This window comes from Oryzias latipes, chromosome 6 (assembly GCF_002234675.1).
Source record: "Oryzias latipes chromosome 6, ASM223467v1".
Taxonomy (NCBI): domain Eukaryota; kingdom Metazoa; phylum Chordata; class Actinopteri; order Beloniformes; family Adrianichthyidae; genus Oryzias; species Oryzias latipes.
The window spans coordinates 24,853,947-24,876,905 of record NC_019864.2 but is presented as its reverse complement, the minus strand read 5'-3'; the positions used below and the strand labels follow the sequence as shown (position 1 = coordinate 24,876,905).

The window sequence follows — 22,959 nt, the reverse complement described above, 5'->3', positions numbered from 1 at the left end:
AAACTTTACTTCACATGCAACAGATGCATTAACAATTTATATACATAAGGTAAATATTAAGATTCTATAATTTTTTTTTGGAAGATTTCTTTTGAAATGTAACATTCTACGGAGACCTCCGGGGGCCAGTGATTAAAAAGAAAAAAAGTCTGATAAACCATGCACAGGGATTACTAAATGGTGCGCACGGATTAATCAATTGTGCTTGTACTGCTGCGCAATCATGTTCACACGCACATTGCATGTGCAGCTCTCTGAGCGGAGCAGTCGGACTCGTAGCTTCTGTTTGCAGGCAGGGGAGGGTGCTTTGTTACAGTGTGCGCAACGGAGGAGACTTCGAAACCCAGTCCGTTCACCTGTTCTGCGTGAGCGGGCTGCCACACTCAGAAGAACCGTGTCTCCTGGGAGATTTGCATCTCCAAACAGAGGACGGGCGGAGGCGGCTTTGAGTTCTGTCTCCTCTTCTGGTCTCCGGCGGGAACTGTCTCCTGAGTTGCAACCCCACTACAGCTCTCAGCATCCCCAGACCACACTTCTGGATGCCGCACACCTGACTCTCATTCACTAAATCAACCACAGCATCCTTAAACACTGCACTGAGCTGAGCTCAGTGCGAAATACTGTTTGTGCCACCCTGCCTCACTTACCGAGCGTTACATATGGACTTCATCCTCCAGCTACTGACCCTGTATCTTACTCTGTTTGCCTCCCAGCTGCCAAGAGAGCAGAGAATAAAATTTGCAGTAATGGGTTCTGTAAGTGGAGTTTGTGATGAAACGCAGGGCATCGTGATAAACTGTCCCCTGAACTGAAAGAGGAGTTGCTATTTATTGAAGATGAAGGCTCTGACTCCAATTCTTGTTGTAGACATTCAAGGAACAACCAGCATTCCTGCTGATCTTGAAAACATTCTACTGAAAACAAAGTCTTAAATAAGTGTTCGACCCTCGTTTCAGATACAATATGGTCCTTGCAGTCTGTGACTGCTGCGGGCCATAATTAGGAAATTATGGACATTTAAGGTCTTTAAGATGATACAACACTTATCCATTAATCATTTTAAAATTATGATAATACTAAAAGCCTGTTTTGCTTTTAGTAAAAGCAAAACAGGCTTGCGCATCCTGTTTTATTGGCTACCTACTAAAAGCCTGTTTTGCTTTTAGTAGGTAGCCAATAAAACAGGCCAAAATTGGTTAAACATTTTTTCTTATTCCCCCTTTTGTCAAAACTCTGGATGCAACATTTTGGATCAGCTGGAAGGTTTTGAGGGAAGTCCTGTAACAGCCTAATAAGAATTCACAAAAGTTCGTAAAGGTGACCAGATTTAACTGACCCTTAATGTCCATATTCATTGAGGTTGATCTGTTGTGACAAGTATCAATTACAGTGTACTTGGAGTGGGTATCTACACGCTGAGCTAAAAATTGACTACAGGGACAAACACTTTAATGGCATGATGTAAAAAATATGGACCTGCAGATATAAGAAATACTTTATGAATGACTGTAATTTTGCCCACAAATTAAACCATCCTGTCTTTATTGGGTGTCAGTAAACCTTCACTCTCTGTGGAACTTTAAAAACAGCACTGCTTAACAAGCAGGAGGACTTAAATTTCAAACAGCAGCAATGTGAATGGGCCAAAAATGGCCTTGGAGCTTCGTCTGGAGAGTCAGTGAACATGTTAATAGCTTGACATATAGGTGTGAATGCCAAAGGCAGATCTCTTACAGATAATGAACAGCATTTTTCCCCCCCCATAAATTAGACGGGAGAATGTTTTTTTTAACTGTTGTAAAACAAAAGTTTTGATTTATTGCTCAACAAAAGCAAAAAAGGGTATTTATATTATGCTTCACAAAAAAACCAAAAAACATCAGTTAGAATAATTTTGAAATTCACATAGTTTTGGTTACTTTTAGGCTTCAATAAATCACTCAGGTACAAAATGTACTATTTAACTGTGGATTATCACCAATTTAAAATCTGCATTTGCAGAGGAAAAATGAAACATGAAGCACATGTACTACCCACAAATGTGTATCTCACATATCCAAGCTGTCATCCTAGCTGTATTTGGCACATGTACTAGATTTAACTTCTGCATTGTAAGCATGCGTGTATAATGTAATGACAGGTTAGTGCGCTCTGATAAAAATGTAATCACTTTTAAATATTTACGTTCAAATAAATGAATGTTAATAATTGTTTTTATTTTTACACTTGTAATGGTACAAACATTTGCAAACGTTATTAAATCAAAACAGACTCATTTACTAGTTGTTATTTGAAAGTGAACTTTGATACTGATCTAAAACATAGTAAACTTAAAAATAATCTTAAATAATTGCAAGAAAGTAAAGTAATATTTCTTTCCATTATAAATGGGGTTACATCACATTTTCCCCCATTATGTTACAAAAGTTTTGGAGAATCTGCTGAGAGACAGTTTTTGTTATTTTTTGATAAACAACTAAATAATGGTAAATATGTGTTGTAATGAACACAATTATTTGGGTATGAATACCATGTTGACATTTTAAAGCTGTGACAAAGCAAATTTTAAAAAGTAATGATTATGATCTTAATTCTTGTCAAAATGACATTGAAGAGATTGAACTGAATATAATGTGTTAAAAAAAGCTGTTGCTAAATTGTACAGAATGACTTTCAAATAGGAAAAGGATGCTCTAATATAGGGAGGGAACCGTAGAAATTACTTATGTAGTGCTGACATTAATCTTGACTTTATCCATGTCTAATTATAAGAAAGAAAATTTAAGTAATGCTAAATACAAAACAATTTAACAAGCCTATTAATAATAAGCCAGAATAACATTGCAATTTTATCATTATATTAAAAATGGCAAAAGCCAATTTGAATATGTTTAAACTTGTAAATATTGTAATTAAAATAAAACTACTGCAGCATTTTGTTCTTTTGGAAAAGTTGAGATGCAGCTTCATTTTTTTGAAAAGATTGAGGGTATGTTTTTTAACTCTTATTTTATTGATAAAAAATAACCGATTTAAAGGTAAACTATACTTGCCCAAAATGTTTCAGTGAATAACTGCTGAGACTATAAGCCACACCACATTTGGCATGAGTCCCAAATATATCTGCTGATGAGCAAGCACACTACAGTCAATATAAGGGGGTTGAAGACAACATAGGAGCGTGTGGCAAAGGACCCCTGAATACTCCAGCGTAAGGTAGGTTATTTGGCTATCTGATGTGGGAACATTCAATATTGTTACAACTTGAAATAGTTATGTTTATATTTAACAATTTCTATGTTCTGAAAATGATTTAAATTTTTTTGTAATTTCTCACTTACAAAAATTATGATTTCAACAGGAATTGGGATCATAGCAGACTTCTAAAAGAGGCAGGGTCAGGTATGGCCAACAATTAAATTAAATAAGGTTTTGTAATTGTTGATCAGTTGACTGTCAAAATCATACATTACAAGCCTAAAAATGCAAGCTATTTTTTGCTGCTAAAGATTAGAGAATTTCCCCATTTTGGGATAAATAAAGTTTATCTAATCTAATCTAATCTTGTAATATCGCAGATAGAAAATTTTGAACAAACAAGTTGAAGAACTAATTTAGATGTAAACAATAATTTAATTTTTTTTACCTTGTGTGATATAAAACTATTATTCCCTTGATATCAGAAAAATGTATTTACAATTTCAAGAGAAAACAATGCTTTGTATTTTTTTCATCAGTAGTAAGGCCTTAACAGTGGGCAAAACATGAGCTAAAGTAATAGAAAGTTTGAAGCTAGATGTAATTGCGGAAAGTTTCTGAATTATACCATGTTGAATAATAACCTCAAGTAATTTTAATTCTCTTACAGACAAAATCTGCCACCATGAGTACAGACGCGGAGATGGCCGTTTACGGCAAGGCTGCCATTTACCTCCGTAAGCCTGAGAAGGAAAGAATTGAGGCTCAAAACAAACCGTTTGATGCCAAGAGTGCCTGCTATGTTCCTGATGCCAAGGAGCTGTACTTGAAGGCAACCATCATCAAGAAAGACGGTGGCAAAGTTACTGTCAAACTCTTGGATAGTAATGAGGTTTGTAGGGCTAAGTCACATTTAGAAGGTGGTGAAAAAGGCTGAATTGTAACAAGAATGTTTTTCTGTTGCAGGAAAGAACAGTAAAGGAAGATGAGGTCTCTCCAATGAACCCTCCAAAGTTCGATAAAATTGAGGACATGGCCATGATGACCCACCTCAATGAAGCCTCTGTGCTGTATAACCTCAAAGAGCGTTATGCAGCATGGATGATCTACGTAAGACACCTGCACCTGAAACGAATCACGTAACACTGAGACTTCCTACTCTTGCAGAAATATAACAAGTTTTATGTGATAATATGTGTCCCTTTCAGACCTATTCTGGGTTGTTCTGTGCCACCGTGAACCCTTACAAGTGGCTCCCAGTGTACGACTCTGAAGTTGTATCTGCCTACAGAGGCAAGAAGCGTATGGAGGCTCCTCCCCACATCTTCTCTGTCTCTGACAACGCTTTTCAGTTCATGCTTACTGGTATGTTACCCACAAAGTATTTGTTTATGAATGGATTGATTTGGACTCATCCAGACACTCATTATTTTTCATTTACCTTAAACAGATAGGGAGAACCAGTCTGTCTTGATCACGTAAGTATTACACTCAATGATTATTATCTGCAAAGTTTCCTGTGTTCACATACCAGCATATCTCTGTCTGTACTCAGTGGAGAATCTGGTGCTGGAAAGACTGTAAACACCAAGCGTGTCATTCAGTACTTTGCAACTATCTCCACTGGAGCTGAAAAGAAGCAACAGTCTGGCAAAATCCAGGTGAAATATAAAACACAACATATAAACACACGTGCAGAATTAAAAGTCCTTTTATTGACACAACGTTAAAAACTGTAATGCAGGGCTCTCTGGAGGATCAGATTATTGCAGCTAATCCTTTGCTGGAGGCTTATGGTAATGCCAAAACCGTGAGAAATGACAACTCCTCTCGTTTTGTAAGTATGGAACCATGGCTGAGTCAAATCTGAAATCTTAGAAAACCCTCACCCATGTGGATTTAGCATAACTGTACCTCTCCTCCAAACAGGGTAAATTCATCAGAATTCACTTCGGCGCAACTGGCAAGCTGGCTAGTGCTGACATTGAGACATGTAAGTCGGACGCTGAATCTATTCAACTTGGTCTGACAGCAAAAACGTTTCAGACTAACTTATAACATACACAGATCTGCTGGAGAAGTCAAGAGTGACTTTCCAGCTTGAGCTTGAGAGAGGCTACCACATCTTCTACCAGATGATGACAAATCACAAGCCTGAGCTGATTGGTAAAAAGAAAAAGCTGCTGCAATGTTTTTAGACAAAAACTGTGTTTTCATTTAGGACAAAGTATTTAACATGTCGTTTGATTTTCAGAAATGTCCCTTCTCACAACCAACCCCTACGACTTCCCCATGTGCAGCATGGGTCAGATCACTGTGCCCAGTATTGATGACAAAGTCGAGCTGGAAGCCACTGATGTGGGTGAACTTTATCTTCTCAATTTTTTAATACTTATAGAAATATTTACATGTTCTTTAAAGAAGATTAATCCTGTGTCTTTTCTTAAGAGTGGAACTCTTGAAATGTCTCAATTATTTGTTTGACAGAATGCCATTGACATCCTGGGTTTCACTAATGAGGAGAAAATGAGCATCTACAAAATGACCGGTGCTGTACTTCACCATGGTAACATGAAGTTCAAGCAGAAACAACGTGAGGAGCAGGCAGAACCTGACGGCACAGAGGGTGAGATTGACTATACACTAAAAACCTTCACATTTACTGTGAAATTACTGTTACAAGTTGCATGTATTCCTTATTATTGACATCTGTTTCTGTTAACAGATGCTGACAAGGTTGCCTACTTGCTGGGCCTGAACTCTGCTGACATGCTTAAGGCCCTGTGCTATCCCAGAGTCAAGGTCGGAAATGAGTATGTCACCAAGGGACAAACAGTACCACAGGTAAAAACAGAAAAAAAAATAGGTGACATGGTGATAGAGTAGGTCTCAATCAATTTATCAAGTTGATCTGTGTGACAGTAATTGAGTTTGACTCATATTACTATTCAGGTGCTGAACTCTGTCACTGCCCTGGCCAAGTCCATCTATGAAAGGATGTTCTTGTGGATGGTCGTCCGTATTAACCAGATGTTGGACACCAAGCAGCAAAGGAACCACTTCATTGGTGTCTTGGACATTGCTGGATTTGAAATCTTTGACGTAGGCCTTCATCCAAAAACTCCATTATTCCACTACTTTGACTTGACTGTCATTTGACATGAATCTAACCGGTTTGATGACTTGTGTGTTTGCAGTTCAACACACTGGAGCAGCTGTGTATCAACTTCACCAATGAGAAACTGCAACAGTTTTTCAACCACCACATGTTCGTCCTGGAACAAGAGGAGTACAAGAAGGAGGGTATTATCTGGGAGTTCATTGACTTCGGTATGGACTTGGCTGCCTGTATTGAGCTGATTGAGAAGGTAAACATTAGGCTAAGCATCTTGTTTTCAAACTGTTGTTTCAATGTTGTTACTTATACCCTGTGTCTTTTCTTTATCTTTAACAAAGCCCATGGGTATCTTCTCCATCCTTGAAGAGGAGTGCATGTTCCCCAAGGCAACAGACACATCCTTCAAGAACAAGCTGTATGACCAGCATCTTGGCAAAAACAAAGCTTTTGAGAAGCCAAAGCCTGCCAAGGGCAAGGCTGAGGCCCACTTCTCCCTGGTGCACTACGCTGGCACTGTGGACTACAACATCACTGGCTGGCTGGACAAGAACAAGGACCCACTGAATGAGTCTGTGGTGCAGCTGTACCAGAAATCCTCATGCAAACTTCTGGCTCTCCTGTATCCTCCTGCTCCAGCTGAGGGTAAGCTTTTTCAAACGAATATACCAGTACTATAGCTAAAAACTTTTATTTTTGTATACTTTTTATAAATGAAATACATTCAAGTCATTATTTTAAGAACAAAGACTTAATTAAAAAATGTCTTCAAAAACATAGATACTAGCAAGAAGGGAGGAAAGAAGAAGGGTGGTTCCATGCAGACTGTGTCCTCCCAGTTCAGGGTAAGCTTTGGATTAAACATAAAATGTCTGCTGATGCTTATGATGAAAAATTCTATTTGTAAGAAACATTTACTACTGTAAACCTACAGGAGAACTTGGGCAAGCTGATGACCAACTTGAGGAGCACCCATCCTCACTTTGTGCGTTGCCTGATTCCCAATGAGTCAAAGACTCCAGGTACACATTTGTGGTTTTTTTCTAGCGATTTGTTTGAGTTGTTGTGCTGGGTAGATTACAGTGAAAACTATATTTTACAGGTCTGATGGAGAACTTCCTGGTCATCCACCAGCTCAGGTGTAACGGTGTGCTAGAGGGTATCAGAATCTGCAGGAAGGGTTTCCCCAGCAGAATCCTCTATGCTGACTTCAAACAGAGGTACTATTGTTTTGTCAATAAAGTTGTAATATTAAACAAAAAGATGACAGAAAAGGTTGTTTAAACTATGTGCTTTATTTTTTAAGATACAAAGTACTGAATGCCAGTGTCATCCCTGAGGGACAGTTCATTGACAACAAGAAGGCCTCAGAGAAACTGCTTGGATCAATTGATGTTAACCATGATGAGTACAGATTTGGACACACCAAGGTTAGTATCAATATTTTTGTCAAAGCTTACAGTTACTTTTGATTTTATTTAGCTTTACAGATGTGTTTAGAGTTTTCTTTTTAAGCCATTGCTAATTTATATTTATATTCAATGAGGTTTACAGGAATAAAAAAGGTTTCAATTCTCTATACAGGTGTTCTTCAAGGCTGGTCTGTTGGGTACCCTTGAGGAGATGAGAGATGAGAAGTTGGCAACACTGGTAACAATGACTCAGGCTGCTTGCCGTGGCTTCCTCATGAGAAAGGAGTTTGTTAAGATGACGGAAAGGAGGCATGTCAAACTCAAATAATTTGAAAATAGACAAGGGAGCTTCAGGGGAATTACTGTTTTAACAGAAACCTTGTCCCTACAGGGAAGCTATCTACACCATCCAGTACAATGTCCGTTCATTCATGAATGTCAAACACTGGCCATGGATGAAGGTGTACTACAAGATCAAGCCTCTGCTCAAGAGCGCCGAGACTGAGAAGGAGCTGGCCCAGATGAAGGAGAATTATGACAAGATGACATCCGACTTGGCTGCTGCATTGGCCAAGAAAAAGGAACTGGAGGAGAAGATGGTCTCTCTTCTGCAGGAAAAGAATGATCTGCAGCTGCAAGTGGCATCAGTAAGTAGCAGTAGGTTAAATATGTAGTTACTCAATTGTGTTTCCAATGTTAATATTTACACAATTCTTAAAAAAAATAGGAATCTGAGAATCTATCAGATGCTGAAGAGAGATGTGAGGGACTGATCAAGAGCAAGATTCAGCTGGAAGCCAAGCTCAAAGAGATAACCGAGAGGCTGGAAGATGAAGAGGAGATCAATGCTGAGCTCACTGCCAAGAAAAGGAAGCTGGAGGATGAATGCTCAGAGCTCAAAAAGGACATTGATGACTTGGAGCTGACCTTGGCCAAAGTGGAAAAGGAGAAACATGCCACTGAGAACAAGGTTTGCAGTCTTTACGGGTCCACCAAACACACATTCATGGGAAATGGTAGAGTCATGTCATACAAACATCTGTCCTTCAAATGTAGGTGAAGAACCTGACTGAGGAGATGGCATCCCAAGATGAGAGCATTTCCAAACTGACAAAGGAGAAGAAAGCTCTCCAAGAGGCTCATCAGCAGACCCTTGATGACCTGCAAGCAGAGGAAGACAAAGTCAACACTCTGACCAAGTCCAAGACTAAGCTGGAGCAGCAAGTGGATGATGTAAGCTGCAAATGGAACATGAACTTGAAAAACAAGATTCTTTTTGAACAATAAATTAACCTAAAGGTTACATTTTCAGCTTGAAGGTTCTCTGGAACAAGAGAAGAAGCTTCGCATGGACCTTGAGAGAGCCAAGAGAAAGCTAGAGGGAGATCTGAAATTGGCCCAGGAATCCATCATGGATCTGGAGAATGACAAGCAGCAGTCTGACGAGAAACTGAAGAAGTAAATTGACAGCTTTGTAATTTTTGTTTGTGTGTTCTTTTTTTAATTATCAGTATGTCAGTCAAGACACAGAAAGTCTTACCATGAATGTTATTTCAACAGGAAAGACTTTGAAATCAGCCAGCTCCTCAGCAAGATTGAGGATGAGCAGTCTTTGGGCGCTCAGCTTCAGAAGAAGATCAAGGAGCTCCAGGTGACTGATTCATTTGAATTCCTCAAAATGTGTCCCTTATTTTATCTTTACAATTTAATGGAATACATCATTTTCACATCCACCAGGCCCGTATTGAGGAGCTTGAGGAAGAGATTGAGGCTGAGCGTGCTGCTCGGGCCAAGGTTGAGAAGCAGAGGGCTGATCTCTCCAGGGAACTGGAGGAGATCAGTGAGAGGCTGGAGGAAGCTGGAGGTGCCACTGCTGCTCAAATAGAGATGAACAAGAAGCGCGAGGCTGAGTTCCAGAAGCTTCGTCGTGATCTTGAGGAGGCCACTCTGCAGCATGAAGCCACCGCTGCAGCTCTGCGCAAGAAGCAGGCTGACAGTGTTGCTGAGCTGGGCGAGCAGATCGACAACCTGCAGCGCGTCAAGCAGAAGCTCGAGAAGGAAAAGAGCGAATACAAGATGGAGATCGATGACCTCAGCAGCAACATGGAGGCTGTTGCTAAAGCCAAGGTACACCACGACTTTGTTTGAGCCTTAGAGTCTAAAACAAAGTCTTTAATTGGTTTAGATACAGTTGTAACAATTCTGTTTCTTTCTCCATGTTAGGGCAATCTTGAAAAGATGTGCCGTACTCTTGAGGACCAACTTAGTGAACTGAAGACCAAGAATGACGAGAACCTTCGTCAGATCAACGACTTGAGTGCGCAGAAAGCCCGCCTGCTCACTGAAAATGGTAAGTGACTGAATAGATTTGACCTACAATACAGACTCATTGCAGGGAGATGAAAAGGACACAAACTAATCTCCAATGTTTAATTTACCACCAGGTGAATTTGGCCGTCAACTTGAGGAGAAGGAAGCCCTTGTTTCTCAGCTGACCAGAGGGAAACAGGCTTTCACCCAGCAGATTGATGAGCTGAAGAGACAGATTGAAGAGGAGGTCAAGGTAAGAAACCTCCCACTCATTCTCACCACTCATTTTTGCCTTCATCATTTGAATCCTTAATCCTTTTGTTCAAACCAGGCCAAGAATGCCCTTGCACATGCAGTGCAATCTGCCCGCCATGACTGTGATCTGCTCAGGGAGCAGTTTGAGGAGGAGCAAGAGGCTAAGGCTGAGTTGCAGAGAGGAATGTCCAAGGCTAACAGTGAGGTGGCTCAGTGGAGAACTAAATATGAAACTGATGCCATCCAGCGTACAGAGGAGCTTGAAGAATCCAAGTAAGTAACAGTCAGACAGATGGAAGAGTTTTTGGAACTACTTAATAAGAAATAAAACAACATTCTTACATGTAGAAATACACATTTAAATTTGTGCATAAATGTATCAAGATCGTATTTTAGCTTAAACGTTTATAATGAGAAAATCATTTCCTGGACTTTTCAAAAAGGAAAAAGTTGGCTCAACGTCTCCAGGAGGCCGAGGAACAGATTGAGGCAGTGAACTCCAAGTGTGCATCCTTGGAGAAGACCAAACAGAGGCTCCACAGTGAAGTAGAGGACCTTATGATTGATGTGGAGAGGGCAAATGCTCTTGCTGGTAACCTTGACAAGAAGCAGAGGAACTTCGATAAGGTCATTTCTTTCACCTTGAACAAAGTCAAATCCAGAAAGTTTTCCTCCCTGTGTCGACGAATAACCCTTTTCAATATAAATTTGTGATTTTAGGTGTTGGCTGAGTGGAAACAGAAGTATGAGGAATCTCAGGCAGAGCTTGAGGGTGCTCAGAAGGAGGCTCGTTCTCTCAGCACTGAACTTTTCAAGATGAAGAACTCTTATGAGGAGGCTCTGGATCAGCTGGAGACCATGAAGCGTGAAAACAAGAACCTTCAGCGTAAGCTCCTTAAACACTGATAAAACATGTTCTATTGTTCATTACTTTAAATCCTGAAAACTCAATATTATTAAACTTTTGTCTGCAGAGGAGATCTCAGATCTGACTGAACAGATTGGGGAAACTGGCAAGAGCATCCACGAGCTGGAAAAGGCCAAGAAGCAAGTGGAGACTGAGAAGTCTGAGATCCAGACTGCTCTTGAGGAAGCTGAGGTACATTCACATTTGGAAAGGACCTTTGAAAGGAAGCTTCCAGTCATAAGCTACAACCAAAACCTGACAGCTATAAGGTACCAATCGATCTGTTTTGAACATTGTTAGGGAACTCTGGAGCACGAAGAGTCCAAGATCCTGCGTGTGCAGCTGGAGCTGAACCAGATCAAGGGTGAAGTGGACAGGAAGATTGCAGAGAAAGATGAAGAGATTGAGCAGATTAAGAGGAACAGCCAGAGGGTGATCGAATCCATGCAGGGCACTCTTGATGCTGAAGTCAGGAGCAGGAATGATGCCCTGAGAGTCAAGAAGAAGATGGAGGGGGACCTGAACGAGATGGAGATTCAGCTGAGCCATGCCAATCGCCAGGCTGCTGAGGCACAGAAGCAGCTGAGAAATGTTCAGGCTCAACTGAAGGTACGGAAAGATAAAACTTCCACATCAAGCATTGATGTAGTTTAGAAGTGTATTATAGAGGTTGTCAATGGTTTCTTTCTTTATTCTCCAGGATGCTCAACTGCACCTTGATGATGCTGTGAGAGCCCAAGAGGACCTGAAGGAGCAAGCTGCTATGGTGGATCGCAGAAACGGTCTCATGGTTGCTGAAATTGAGGAGCTGAGAGTTGCTCTGGAACAGACAGAGAGAAGCCGCAAAATCGCTGAGCAGGAATTGGTGGATGCCAGTGAGCGTGTTGCACTTCTGCACTCCCAGGTAACAATTATTGATACTTTACCTTTTCAAAGTATGTATGTTCATTTGGGAAACTCGTTCATTTCGGAAATGTTCACTAAATGCCATTCTTTCAGAACACAAGCCTTCTGAACACCAAGAAGAAGCTTGAATCAGACCTGGTCCAGGTCCAGGGAGAAGTGGATGATGCTGTCCAGGAAGCAAGAAATGCAGAGGACAAGGCCAAGAAGGCCATCACTGATGTGGGTGTATACCTCCTGTGTTTGCTTTACACTACAACAAACAGGGTCGTATTTTTAACATGCATCTTAAATGTTATAGGCTGCTATGATGGCTGAGGAGCTCAAAAAGGAGCAGGACACCAGTGCTCATCTGGAGAGGATGAAGAAGAACCTAGAGGTTGCTGTGAAAGATCTGCAGCATCGTCTGGATGAAGCTGAGAACCTGGCCATGAAGGGTGGCAAGAAGCAGCTCCAGAAACTCGAGTCTAGGGTAAAAGTTTAACACTGAAATTTCTGGTGCTGAAATAGGAATATATAAATGATATTCATAGATCCTCTCCTTTTTTAAGGTGCGTGAGCTGGAGGCTGAGGTTGAGAATGAACAGAGACATGGTGCAGATGCTGTTAAAGGCGTCCGCAAATATGAGAGGAGAGTGAAAGAGCTCACCTATCAGGTATGATCATTTCAATACTTGACATGAACAATTAAATCAGCACATTAAGAATTAAAACCTAAATTGAGTAAACCTGCAAATGTATTCTTCATGTCATAGACCGAGGAGGATAAGAAAAACATCAACAGGCTGCAGGATCTTGTTGACAAGTTACAGCTTAAGGTGAAGGCCTACAAGAGGCAGTCTGAAGAAGCGGTGAGTGGAAAAACCACAACTCATTTTAATCAACTCACTTTGTCCCGTTTCATGTTTGAATCATCTGCAGCTGTTATGTCAAGAATAAAATACCTTTTCCGTTTTCAAATCCAGGAGGAGCAGGCCAATGTTCATCTGTCCAAGTGCAGAAAACTCCAGCATGAGCTGGAGGAGGCTGAAGAGCGTGCTGACATTGCTGAGTCTCAGGTCAACAAGCTGAGGGCAAAGAGCCGTGACTCTGGCAAGGTAAATTAGCACAAACCTTCATTACTCTCAGGTATCTCTAAGGAATGCAGATAATCAAATAATCATTACTAGTAGAGCTAATCTTTTCTACTTTGAACAAATAAATAGGAATCTATTTTATGTTTGTGCCTTTTTTACAGGGAAAAGAAGCAGCTGAGTAAAGCTCAAATGTCCGTGGCTTATTTCATGTCATATAATATGATTTGAGGTACACCTAAATAAAGTAAATTTTTCTGACTTTTTTTGCCCTTGTTTATTTTGCTGATGAATTCCTACAAAAAGTATAAATATCAAAGACAGTTTTTTATAGGCCTGCACAATAAATTCCAGATTTATTTTTATTGTGATATCAAGCTATGCAATTATGCATATCACAAAAGACGGCAAAAATCGCAATAAATGGTTACTTTAAATGTGCTAAAACAATCTTATGGCAGCTTTAATTATTTGACGAATCAAATAAATTCATTTATGGCCAACCGGAAGAAGCTCTTTCGTGTTAGATGCTCATCTCCCATGTAGACTAGTTTCATTTGAAGTACAATTTTAGGTATGTTGACTCTTATTTAAATTAAACTGCAGTGAAATCAAAATTATGGTTTTGGTTGTTTTACTATTTGTTCTTATATCGCAAGTTACATCGTCATCATAATATTGATCACTGATATCGCATATCTCAAGTTTTCCTCATATTCCTCACGTTCAGCCCTAGTTTTGTAAAACATGAAAAATATATCTGAATGTGATACTCAGAAAAAAATAATTCAATCATCCTTACCAATGTGCCACACAACTCAGATGAGTGTCAAGGTTGCAGAAATCCTGGAAAAATTAATTTGAAGTGAAAAGGCTCGAATTGCGTATTGCGCAAAGTATTTGAAGAACAAAAAATAAAAAGGAAATTCCAGAAAAAAACAACTTACATCTTTAAACATTTTGTTTTTAAATCTATTTTTTGCTTAGATGACTAAAGGTCAGAAGTTCATCCGTTCAAACTGTTATTCACAGTAATAGTAATGTTTTGTTATTCACTTAAAGAGACAGCACATCTTAAGGGACATTTAATAAAAATTCTAAAAATGAGCATACCAGACTCCTGCCTAGGGCTTTTTTTTATTAGTTCTCCATAAACTATTGTTATTAAAAAGGGAAACACAAGTGCATGATGAATAAAATGTAATTCAGATGGTTTACACAAATAAGCCATTGAAAACCTAAGAGAAATATGGGAGCACACAGACCTAAAGGCTAAAAATGTGAGAAGGTTCTTCTATACATCTATTTAGCTGAGAGGAGACACAAAGATGTGTGTCCAAAAACTGCTTTAAAAAAGAGATTATCATTTTTTATTTACATTTGCAACAATCCAGGACGACAAAACTTTGATCTAGGAATATTACATCAGTAAGATGGCTCCAAGTGTTTATGTGCTAAGTGAACAAATATCTATGGCACCAGAAAGCCAACAAGAACAAAATGCAAGTGCAGGAGCCTTTGTGGAAAGACAAAACATGTACCACCAGCAAAAGAAAATAAATCCTACAAGGACAGCACAGAGGCAGTAACCATGGCAGCGTTGGAGGTCCTGGTCTACCACACATTGCTGTGCAGACTGTCAAAAGATGCCCCTGAGAAAATCCAGAACATGTACCGGTAAGTGGGGCGTTATAGGACTGCAGGCTTGACATACATGAAATGCTATAACAAATTGGTTGGCATAGCGTGCAGAAACATCTGTGCCAAGTTTAGGCACAGATGGTCAAGATAGAAAACTTCTTAATGGATGGTCGAAAATGACCAACCTGTCCTGTGGGACCTCCAGATCCAGACAAAATACATTAGTATTGGCTGACCAACTGGACATTGTGCTCGACTGTAAGAAGGCCTTAGTGATAGATGAAGTAATGTCAAGTAATAGAAACATTATTACTGAAGAAGTTGGAGAAATACCAAGGATTGAAAGAAGAGCTGGAAAAAGCTGGAAGGTGATAGAAACAGTGGTGTAAAGCCGAAACTGAGAATAGCTAAATATATTAGATTCAGGTAGGTAATTATTCATTTAATCATGAATGAATTGTCTATTAGTTTAACAAAAATTGTGTTTCAAAGAAAAAAACATACAGAAAACATGAAGCTACATGGAATATGGTTTATCAGATACATTTACTCTGTTTGAATTAATATTATCATTGCTTAGATTAAATTATAATTTCCTACCTTCATTATGAAAAAAATCTAATTTTTTGTCTTAAAAATTCTATTCAGTAGTATTGATAAAAATAGAAAAGAAATATGGACAACAGCTGTCCATATAATTTCTGCTTAATACCAATGTTGTTTGACAACTGAAACCTATAAGAAATCAGATGCTAAAGAATTTTCCACATATACTTAAGGGGAAAATATCGTCGGGAGCCAGTTTAGCTCGTGCTGGTTTGCGGCGCCTTCCGTCCGTGAAACCCGGGTTCGACTCCGGGCTGCTCCCTGTTCCCTTCTCTACCTCTGCCGGTTCCAAGCCCGGTTTGAGAAGGTTGCGTCAGGAAGGGCATCCGGCGTAAAAAAACATTGCCAAATTTACCATGCGACTTGTTCGCTGTGGCGACCCCTGATGGGAGAAGCCGAAAGTGGAAGAAGACTTAAGGGGAAAATATCAAATTGACTAGTTGCCATTGTTGAAAAGTCACTGAGCTAATATAAAAGCATTTCTTTGGTATACTATTTCCTTAACAAAAGATCCCAAAAAGTGCATTTTCATGTATCAATAAAAACGGTTCCTTTATATTCATTTTCTTACCTTTAGTTTATCAGGTACTGGTCCTCTTTTTTTCATTGTTGACAGCATGTACAGACAGACAGTGGTCTGTTTTCTTCGCCTTAGTTTGTCGTCGTTGGTACTGAAATTACGTTTTCATAAAGTATTATGATTAACGAATTCTTACGTGCCATTCATGCTGTTTTATTTTTTGGACACTACAATTATATCGATACATTTATCTCTCTTTTTTAAACATATTTTACACCTTTTTGAAAAACGGGAAAAACGCTGTCTCGTGACCGAAAACTACCGACTTGCTAACCGTCTAAGAAAATTCGAGACGAATAAATTTTGAATGTTAGAACTTATCGCGCATGCGCTCAAGAATAAAGATGTACAACATGCTTAAAAATTTATTTTTTGTAAATGTATTCAGTTTTTTTCTCCTTCTTTGCTTCTCTTCTTTGTGGCAATAAGGAACATAGCAAAAAAAAAACTGATTTTTGTTTCTTTTGATAACTTGTTTTTTTTTCCAAATGGGACTTCCTCATATTAAATATTTTATTTCAATTGTTAACAAAGTCAAAAGTTAAATCCGCATAAGGTATAACAGGCTTAAAGTTAACTAGTGATAGAGGGAAAACGTTCTTCTGATTATTATTTTTTTAATTTTTTTAAACTGATATCTTGAACCAAATGTTTGTTGTCTAGTTTTGCCTCTTAATGTTTTTCTGTGCAGGATTGGATACGTAGACTTATATAAGCATTCTTTGGTATTAGCAAAGTAGAAAGCAGTTTCATTTTATAACAATAATAATTCTTCCTGTTTGTGCAGTATGGAGGATTAGACTTCTGAAACAGTCAAACAATTTTACAAATCAATGTTTTTGTGTGCATACTATTTTGAGGCTAGTTCAAAGAAAAAGTTTATATTTTCTGCAAATTCCTTTGATTTGGATGAAAAGTACATCATAAATACAGCATATAAACTGGATTTTTAGCTTTACATTCGACTAAAAAAAGATTTCTTAACTGAGCAAAAGCAGTTACATTCAGTGATATACATTGCACTTTCTTGTTATCTCCTGCTGTTGAACAGATTAAAGTGAAAGTTGCAATAAATAAAGGGCTTGTGCAGTGTTGTTTAAATCAGAAGTGCATGCCACTTTGCAACAGGCTGGCGGATTGAGCGCAGCATCAATGTCCAGTGCTCGTCTTCCAGGTTCCTGTCCTTCCCCACACATAAATGTCCAATCAAAGACCTGCTAGATTTGGCATCTGTGCAGGTCTCGTAAACAGAGACCAAAATTTTGCACTGATCCACAGCAAAGTCAGGCAGCAAAAAGATGAGGACCTCATTGAAGACAGTCACCGCGCTGCGGACCACTGCAGAGGTTTTCTGGGGCTTCAGTTTACTCTGATTGCACTGAACGCTGATCTTGGCATATAAAGCTGTAAGACAGACACATACATGTGAAAGTTTGTTTGAAAGAAAGAAAGTTTGATTTATCCTAAATTGAGCATATCATACATATCTATTAATTTATACCTGCATCTGAGCAGATGTTTGGGAAAGCTGTCCTGATCTTCAACAAACCAACCTCAAGCCGCTGAGAGGTGGGAAGAAACTTCAGAGACAGAAGAACTTCCCCAACAAGATCCTGAGCAGAAGTATTTAAAAACAGGCTGCTTTTAACATGAAAGAAAAGCACAAAGTAACAAAAACGGTTAAAAATTCTCTAGCATCAACCATAATGTTGCTTTTGATTAAATCCAGTTCTACATTTTTAAAATGTCGGAAAATAAACGTCTGCAATGTATTCTTAAAGTCTTTTTGCATATAGTAGTACCTTCTGGGGTGCCTGCAGATCTTCTTGGAGCACCAGAGGAAATGAGATGTCGAGGTGCTTCAAAGGAAGGTTCACTTCCCCTAACAGTGTTTGTCTGGAGAATTTGTCAAAGTCTCTCACCTGTTTTGTTGCAGTGCCAAGAAACATGACTGAAACTCACACTGCAAGAGCCTGTTTTAAGCGTATCAGTTTAAGAAGAGCATTTGAGTGGAATGGTACCTCCATCCTGAGCTTTAGGTGATGAAGTATGTTCTTGGTTTCCTGCAGAATAAAGCTGAACTCATCTCCAAATAAAGCCTTATCGCTTCCTTTTACTATACGAGTGTCCCATTCCTGCAGCACCGCCCACAAAGTAGAAGGTGACTCTTCACCCTATAGAGATCATAGATTGAATCACTCATAGACATGCTACTGAAATGTAAAAACTGTGAGCAGCAAGTTTCAGTCAAAACATCTAATACAGAAAACATTTAGATCTAAATCAAACAGGATTTGAGAAGCAAAACTAATAAACTAATAAACACAAAAAGCCTTCAGCTCTAATCTGTTTGCTCAGCTGTTGGACAGAACAAGTTAAAAAGATAAAAAAAAAAAAAAAAAAAAAAAAAAAAAAAGAGAAGCAAAACTAATTGACCCAATACCCGCTCTTTCTTTAAACTCCTCTTTGCTGTTCCTTCTAATCCGGCCTTCATCAGTCGTACTTTTACAAACGGCTGCATGGAAGTGGCCTCTCCGGAGTCTGAAAGCCCCTCTGCCTGCAGCACGCAGATCACCAGACGGGACTCCAGCCGGTCAAAGAAGACAGAGAAACGCAGAGAGCCCAAAACCTGAGACACAAGGGCACAACATGAACTTCAAATGAAATTGTTTGTCCAATTTTCTTTTTCTTGTTTGGGTCTTTGACCATAAACTTAACTAACTAACCTCTGACCATACTCTCAAGTGCATATTTACTCTAATATATAAACTTGTTACACTTAATTGTAATCAAGATAATTCAGTCCTCTGAATAAAATGTTTTTATTTAACACAAATGAATAAGAATCAAAAATATTTTTAGGGGGTTTGTTAGTATTACAGATATCATAAGAATATTTGAAATTATACAACATTTCTCAGCTGGGGCATTTCAACCAGTATGACACATGACAAGCTCCAGGCGGACAACTGGGAGAAAACCTGTTTCTTTTCCTATTACATGCACAAGGAAACGTAAAATGACATCTGATTATTTTGAGGAAGTCTGGTTACAAAACCTCTAGTGATGGAACTAAAGATAAACTGGTTAGCAAGTCATCAAAAACACCTGTAATTTGATCTCTGTTACCTTTTTATTTGTTTTTTGCTCCTCGAAGTTCACATCTGACATACTGGTTTCTGAAGAGGAAAACCAAGTCTGAGACAGACAACGACTCAGTCTGTGAGACTGAGTAGTCTGATTCTCTACCTGTGGAGGGAACAGACATTTTTCTGTCAGTATTTTTAACAACAAAAACAGCCAGTAGAACTGGCTTTGTGACACTACCAGTATGTCAAATATGCCTAAACCCATCAGGAACTTGGAAAGCTAAAACCAGCCCATCCAAATATGCTGATCAGCTGATGTGTCGGTGTAACATCAACACTGTCACCACACCCATCATGTGGTTCAAACACCTGCCGTTGTGAAAACTGGGTTCTGGGATGGGAAATTTGGTTTTGCCAAAAGACCAAAACAGTCTTTCATGCTAAAAGAAAGATTTTTTTAGCTGTAATTTCTTTAACTTTTACTATTTCTAAAACTATTCTTTTTTGAGCCACATTTTCTATTAATTTAACCCTAACTGTTCAAGCGTATAATACAACATTTTCATTTATTAGTGTTTAGAGTTTTTTATGTTGTTATTGTTTGCATTGTAGCCATTTTGTGCTTAATCAGCTAATTTTGCAATTAAATTTAGCCTATTTGCCAGCAATTAACATTAGTTTTTTTTAGCTAAACTTTCTTCGGACAATTTATCTGATATAATATCTGCTCATTTTTTACAACATGAAATTTGGTTAATAGTATTTTGCTTTTGTTCTGTCATAATTTACTTGTGGGACTTTTAAGCTTCAGCATTACTATTTTATTTATCTTGCATAATTTACATTAGTATTATAGGTTTTGCTCATTTTTATTTGGGTTTTTCCCAACTTTATTACTAGTTCGTTTATAAAATTTATACAATTTTAACAATTAAGAAAATTCAGCTTCTTCTGAAATATTATTCTGGTAATTTCACAAGATCATTTGAATCTAGCCACAAGGGGACTAAAGTCTGGGTTTCACTGTGCCTGTCCCCAGCCCAGATAAAAACAAAAAACAAAAAAACAAACAAGGGTTGTGTCAGGAAGGACATCTGGCATAAAAATCTCTGCCAAACCACCTGTGAGCATCAGTGAAAGCTGATTCACTGTGGCGACCAATGAAGGGATATGCAAGAAGGTGAACATTTAATTAAACCTTTTCAAAGTTGAATTACTACTTCATCTTGTTAGAACCATTTTTGTTGTCTAGAAGCAGCCTGGGATAAGATGATAGCATTGTCAGTCAAAAGCCTTCAAAATAAAAGTTCCCTGTGATCTCATTAACATTGAAGAAGAACCCCGCAGAAGAAAGAGATGCCGAGTGCCCAGTAATCATTTATTTCACTGTAGCAGAAAAACACTTAAAAATGTGAAACTGCATACAATCTACCTTGCAGTGTCATGAAAAATATGCTCCATCTACTAAAAAGCAAATTATTTTTAAATGAGGGCTTCCTTAACATTTCCATATCAGTGACATTCGTGATCGGTAATTTAATATGAACTAAGTTTTCTCTTACCTTCATACCTGGTGCTGAGTAGTTTTTTTCTGTTGATGGCTTTTCCTCTAAGTACAACAGATCACTATTCACTAGAGGAAAAAAAAAGTTAAAGTCAACCAATTCCAAAGATATCTCCTTTATTTGCATATGACTGGCTACCTACTTGAATCTTGAGTGTACGTAAAATATGAGTGTGAGAAACATCTGAAGATCTGCCAGGCCAAGATGCATAGCGCCACCAGGAGGAGAATAACAGAAACAGCAAGGATGCAGTACTTGACCGTATCTGAAAACGGGATCTTCAGCTCAGAAGCATTTAAGAAGCTTCCCACGTGGTCAGGATCCTCTATGACGGTCATCATGCCTCTGATTGCTCTGTAATTCAGGAACAAAAACAATCAAGTCATTTAAAATAATACATTAAAATATGCAAATAATTGATTCTTCTAATTTAGTGATCCCTGTTTATATAATCAACACATCACATTTCTTCACCTTTAATTACCCTGGAAGGAAAGTTTTTCTTTTTAGCTTGGTGTGTAAAACATTATAAGTTGTGTTATTTTACATTTTAGTGACTAATTCATCTTTCTATTTATTTATATATGCTTAATAAAAGGCTAGTCATAGGTAATTGTGACAAACGACAATACTGCAATTAAAAAAATAATAATTTCATTGTAGACCAATTAAATGAAAGTCTTTTTATAAGACTAATGTTCAGATACATTAAAAAATGTTTCTTAGCGTGAACTCTTCACTAAAAGATGGGACGTGAGTCATACTGATCTTAACATATAACTTACCAAAGTCCATAATTGTTATTCAGTTATTTTCCTATAAGATGTGCAAAAAAATTTTATTCAGGTTTCATTTAAAGTTTGGCACGTGTTGCCTAAGTGCCACAATAGGTTTCCGTCACTGAAATTAAACACAGCTGTTAGGCAGAATTAATTATTTCCACTCAGACATGCCTTAAACTGAACTAACCTGTTCACTTTCATTGTAAACAATCTTGACACTTTAAGGAAATAAAAAGGTAGAATAAGCTATAGTACAAAAAACATTGACAGTTATTCCACAAATTAAAGCTGCAATCGAAACATAAACATGAAAATATTTCCCTTGGAGACACAAAACAGTTTAAATAACATATTTACTTGCAATAAGTGGTAAAAGCTCAGCTCTTCTTTTCATTTAAGAAAGCAGACATCTTCCTCTTTAAGGTTGTGAAGTGTAAATCCACTCTGCGAGCTCTCCAGCTGCTGCAAAACAAATGAACTCGCCTGAAAGAGAAATTCAAACTAGAATCTTATCACCAAACTGTCCTTTCTGCTTAGCAAACTGGAGTCACCCTTCCTCTTTCTGCTCTCTCGTTCAACACACACTCCATGCCTGAACTACAGATTCAGGGCAAACAGGTTCCATTGTAAACAGGTTTTATTGCATCCGACCTGCATGAGAGGCACTGCTGCTTTCAGCTGGCACAACCCTCCAACAGTTTTGTTCAGAGAGTAATAAAAACCAAAACTAACAAAATTTTAGTTCTTTCCAAAACTTGTTTCAACGTTTTACCTTTTCTTTCTTAATAAAACTTTAGAATTCGTAAAAGTAAATTTAAATTAAGTTAAGCTAAAAGTTATATAAACATTTAAAATGAATGATTTGTTTTCATCATGCAGGAACATTTACAACAGTTAAAAAGAAGCTTGGAAATGACAAACAATGGAAAAATGCTAGTTTTAAATGTAAAAAGTAAAAGAGTAAGTTAACACCAAAAAGAATTAACTAAATAATAGCAATGCTACATGAAAGACTACAGCAACTGAAAATTAATCAAATAAAAAAGCTGACGGGTCTAAGCAGATAAAATAATGTAAAAACCGGTTAAAAAAATCACAAGTCATGTTCCTGAAATGCTCATTTAGTAAGATTTGCTGGCACAAAAGGCAAACTGACTTGAAAATACAATTTCAAGAATGAGGAAATTCTTTATTTTCATGCATTTCCCTGTGAAGCTGTTTAACAAAGTTCATCTTAGCTCTACTTACTGACAATTTATAAGCATTTAGATTGATATTATACTTTTAAAAAGTGCTTTTAACCCTTGTGCTATCCTATGGGGTCAAGGTGACCATTGACGTGTTCTCCCTACCATGACACAGGAGGATAAAGGTGAAGAGGATTTCATGTAATCCATGGAAACCAGTGAGGATCACAAATCATTGAATAAAAAAGTTCAGCACACTGTCTTGTGGGGTCTAGATGACCCATCTCCCAATGCCAAAGTGCCTAGAATAGCACAAGGGTTAATGCCATAAATGGA

At 38.2% G+C, this 22,959-nt stretch overlaps 2 protein-coding genes across 2 annotated transcripts; one reads left to right on the top strand and one right to left on the bottom strand.

Moving 5' to 3' along the window:
• Positions 1 to 3,173: 3,173 nt before the first annotated feature.
• mmyhl1 (myosin heavy chain) lies at positions 3,174 to 13,443 on the top strand. Its single transcript, NM_001161757.1, is given in 41 exon segments — positions 3,174 to 3,216; positions 3,362 to 3,402; positions 3,869 to 4,090; positions 4,165 to 4,308; positions 4,407 to 4,563; positions 4,649 to 4,676; positions 4,754 to 4,859; positions 4,943 to 5,035; positions 5,128 to 5,191; positions 5,266 to 5,364; positions 5,453 to 5,556; positions 5,686 to 5,824; positions 5,924 to 6,042; positions 6,151 to 6,300; positions 6,396 to 6,566; positions 6,655 to 6,958; positions 7,094 to 7,158; positions 7,248 to 7,335; positions 7,416 to 7,533; positions 7,620 to 7,743; positions 7,898 to 8,034; positions 8,117 to 8,372; positions 8,453 to 8,695; positions 8,782 to 8,958; positions 9,038 to 9,183; positions 9,286 to 9,376; positions 9,463 to 9,852; positions 9,949 to 10,075; positions 10,170 to 10,288; positions 10,367 to 10,563; positions 10,734 to 10,917; positions 11,011 to 11,176; positions 11,265 to 11,389; positions 11,498 to 11,806; positions 11,898 to 12,101; positions 12,197 to 12,322; positions 12,402 to 12,572; positions 12,652 to 12,756; positions 12,856 to 12,951; positions 13,066 to 13,197; positions 13,338 to 13,443. Coding segments are annotated over 39 exon segments (5,802 nt in total). The 5' UTR covers positions 3,174 to 3,216; positions 3,362 to 3,402; positions 3,869 to 3,883; the 3' UTR covers positions 13,359 to 13,443.
• A 3,032-nt stretch (positions 13,444 to 16,475) lies between these two features.
• Positions 16,476 to 22,490, bottom strand: LOC101165977 (synaptotagmin-2-like). The gene is made up of 9 exons (XM_011476348.2): positions 21,794 to 22,490; positions 20,797 to 21,008; positions 20,652 to 20,722; positions 19,130 to 19,249; positions 18,444 to 18,629; positions 18,022 to 18,174; positions 17,803 to 17,922; positions 17,502 to 17,613; positions 16,476 to 17,404 (listed from the first exon to the last, which is right to left on the bottom strand). The coding sequence occupies exons 2-9, from the start codon at positions 20,993 to 20,995 to the stop codon at positions 17,097 to 17,099; spliced, it is 1,269 nt and encodes a 422-aa protein (XP_011474650.1). The 5' UTR covers positions 20,996 to 21,008; positions 21,794 to 22,490; the 3' UTR covers positions 16,476 to 17,096.
• Positions 22,491 to 22,959: the final 469 nt, after the last annotated feature.